Below are 3,463 nucleotides of genomic sequence, written 5' to 3'. Positions count from 1 at the left end.
TTTGTGTGTGTGTGTGTTTGTGTGTGTGTGTGTTTGTGTGTGTGTGTGTGTGTGTGTGTGGGCGGGGGTGTGGGTGTGGGGGTGGGCGGGGGCGTGTTTTGTACATCTGTGTGTGTGTAAAATTCCCTAGAATCCTAAAGTTTCATAAGCTCTAACTACCCTGTTTTATCTAGTACCTGAATGTGAAGGCGTAAGCACTCTATCCTCAGTTTCTATTTATCATGTAGAGGGACTGTTACCTAACCTTGTGCAAGGGACCCTTTATCATCACTAAACTGAGGGACTAGCAATATTCTTGCCTTGAAAAACTGATGCACATTCACCTAATACTATAATCTTTCACATGTGGTAATGAATCCTTGAATAAAAAGAGTATGCCTAAAAAAATTACACTGATTACTCAGACTGATCTTGCAATGAAGTTCCCTAAAAATATATAGTGTCAAACAAATAATAATAATAGTTCATGATAAATTAATATTGACATAGGAGCCTTTTACACTGTATACACAAAGTCATGGACCCCTGAGGTGCTCCGGGACATCTGAATTTATTGGACATATATAAAAATCTACTTTAACAGAATGAATCTACAAAATGAGGTTAATTTATTTTTACAGAAAAAATATATATATTTATTATTTTATACACTATAAATTACTAGGTCTAAAAACTTTGTCATTCCTTTATCTTTGCCTGATGTGGAATTGCAAGAAAAGTTTAAATATTGTGAATTCCTTGTGAATATGAACATGGTTATGCATGTAGTAAAGTTGTTATATTACAAAGTAATCAAAGACAAACACCAATATTAGACACCGCCTGGTACCTTTCTCTTTCGCATAGTCATTGTTGTATATATTAGGATATAAAATCACTAGCCGATTAATTCCCATTATCATGAAATCTCACCATATTCATTCATCGTGTGTTTACCTTTAAAAGTTATTTCTGAGATGTAATGCACACTTGCTAACAAACAGTATGAAGAAGAAAGATAATACTTACATTATTATAATCAATATCAAATGATCAAAGCACTGACCTTCCCATACCTGGAAGTCCTACAATAAATTCATGCATTTGTGATGTGTTTCCAAATTGCTTCAAAGTTCCTTTCAGCCACACAAAAAAAGGAAGGAAAAAATTCAAGCAATGTCATAAATGCCTTCTGTTACATCATCACACATCACAATAAATGTAAACCACACCGGGCTGTAAAGCTACTTTTCATCAAAGTCTGTCAATATAATGCTCAGCATTTGGGGGCCAGTTTGTCATAATTATTCAAGGACTAAGCTCTGTGCTGGATAGTGTGTCCAAGTGCTGTGTTGCGTTGATGCTCCAGGCTAAGCCACTCACACTGCTCCTCCTTTAGATCGAGGGCAGCAAGACGGAGATAGCAACTCCCGAGGTAGACATTCTCGCTGAACTTGTCCTCACTCCAAACACTAATTTCTAGCACCCTCTGTTTTATGATGTCTTGGGACATGCGGTAAGTGATCTGAAAAGGTACAGAAATTAAATATGTAAAAGCAAAATTTATCAAACAAATTAATAAGTATTCAAGTCCAACATAATGGATAACCGTAATGATGATCATGGTAGGTAGTACATGGTGGGACCATGATCAGCTACAACTATAATAACAGGGATGGTTGTAAAATAGTACTGAAATATTGGTGACTTGTGAAAGGCAATGGCTATGGGATGTAAGGAAATAGTTAAAACTACATACATATAGGAAGTAAGTAGCAGTACTATTATTATGTTTGGTAGCTCTTATATTACAATATTACTGTGAGTGAAATGTTTGCATTTTCTGCCTTAATATGGATAAAATTTATAATAGATACATCTCTGTTAAAATCAAACTTTTAAAATGGCATCAGTAAAAAAATAAAAAAAAAATAAATGAACTTGATGGCAATATCCTGGTTAATGGCCATTCAAAAGTACACAAGATGGTTATACAGTAAAAAAATGGACATGGGTGTAAAATAGTGATACTGCTACTAAGGGACTTTTGAGCCGCACATTTGGCTAGCCTACTCCCGTAAAAATAAGAGATAAATCATATCTGTTCCACTTTTAATTCAGGGAGAGGCTGGCATCACTCACTGGCTCCATGAAGGTCGGGTGACACGTTTTCTTTACAACTTTCGTCTTCCTTTGGTTTTCTTGTGGGGGTCTGGCAGGAGATAAAGTTGACGTATGGGGACGGTTCTGCCCAGGGCGTGTCAGGGACAGGTTGCGTGCATGGTGCACCATGATCTGCAGCTGACCTCTGAGGTACTGTACACTGACTTTGACCTGACCTTGCACCTGCCCAGCACTATTTGGTGCCGAAGATGAGATGCTTGTCCTCGTATCGGGAAAGGAAGATTGATTTGACTCTAACCTTGAGTTGGATTTGATAACATTTTGTGAAAGATATTGTATAGATAAGTGGGTGCAGATATTACCAAGGTACATGGAATTAAACAGAATTGACTGACTATTGATAGACAGGTAGATAAACAGAAACTTTAGATACAAATGAAAGACAAGATTTTGATAAATGAGACAAGCAGGCAGACTGCTAAAATTTCCAACAGCAACTCATGCAATGCTTCATCAATGAATGGAGCTGACATATGTGCAAATTAAAAATTCTTTTGAAAAGCAGTGGGGTTCAAATCCTAAAATAACTCTCTCCTAAATAAGTACAAACTTTGACAAGTAACTTCTATAGTTTATCCTCACAAAAAAAATTACTAATAACTTGCATCTCTCATGAACTCTGTCTCACACAAGAAAATAAAAAATCAAAAGTATTCCTTTTTTAATATGAAATGTTTTGTCTCAGAAATGTCTTCATACCTCATTGCTTCACAGCTAGAGAGGTTTTACTAAAAAAGGGAAAATCCTAAATCTACATCAATAATAAAAGAACAAGAGAAAAGCATAAATACATATTTAAAAGAAAACAAAAAATAACAAAGAATGAAATGTAAATTCACTTTCTCTAGACAAAACAGACCTAATTATCCCACAATTTTTGAAAGTACCTTTACCCTTCAGCTTCTTAAATGGATATCTGTATCCTCTTGGTCCCCGAGGAGTGGGTGGAAGAAAGTGTATACGAGGTCTGAGTGGGAAATCTCAGGCGCAAGGTCCAAACAAGGTTGCCAGGAAGAGCTCAATCTCCAGCTTCCTCTTCTCTGCTACTGCCTTCACCTCCGACCTTCCAATCTGCACGCCCTTCGGTATGCTGAGCACAAGAAGGAAATGGGTGCTGTTGTTTCAAATGACTGATTTAAATTATTATTTGCCTTATTAAGATGAGACAAATAATCTTTTGCTTTTCTAATATATCAGAGTTGTAAATCATAGTAACCCTGGTGTCATTAACATTTATCTATCTTCATACACTGTCTATTAATGGCAGGCACATATTTTCAATCTTTTTATATCATTTCAG

The 3,463-nt window shown here is 36.2% G+C and overlaps 1 protein-coding gene across 1 annotated transcript; it reads right to left on the bottom strand.

Annotated features, from left to right (window-relative positions):
- Positions 1-621: 621 nt before the first annotated feature.
- On the bottom strand, positions 622-2,867 carry LOC119568813 (phosphatidylinositol 4-phosphate 3-kinase C2 domain-containing subunit beta-like). The gene is made up of 3 exons (XM_037917250.1): positions 2,863-2,867; positions 2,122-2,401; positions 622-1,504 (listed from the first exon to the last, which is right to left on the bottom strand). The coding sequence occupies exons 1-3, from the start codon at positions 2,865-2,867 to the stop codon at positions 1,295-1,297; spliced, it is 495 nt and encodes a 164-aa protein (XP_037773178.1). The 3' UTR covers positions 622-1,294.
- Between the last annotated feature and the right edge of the window lie 596 nt (positions 2,868-3,463).

Source organism: Penaeus monodon, unplaced genomic scaffold, assembly GCF_015228065.2.
Source record: "Penaeus monodon isolate SGIC_2016 unplaced genomic scaffold, NSTDA_Pmon_1 PmonScaffold_1093, whole genome shotgun sequence".
NCBI lineage: Eukaryota > Metazoa > Arthropoda > Malacostraca > Decapoda > Penaeidae > Penaeus > Penaeus monodon.
Note: the sequence above shows the minus strand (reverse complement) of the source record. Positions and strands in the feature narration are given on the sequence as shown.

Coding starts and splice junctions, on each gene's coding strand:
- LOC119568813 (XM_037917250.1), bottom strand. Junction 1,505..2,121: donor ACCCGACCTTCATGGAGCCA/GTGAGTGATGCC, acceptor GTACCTTTTCAG/ATCACTTACCGCATGTCCCA.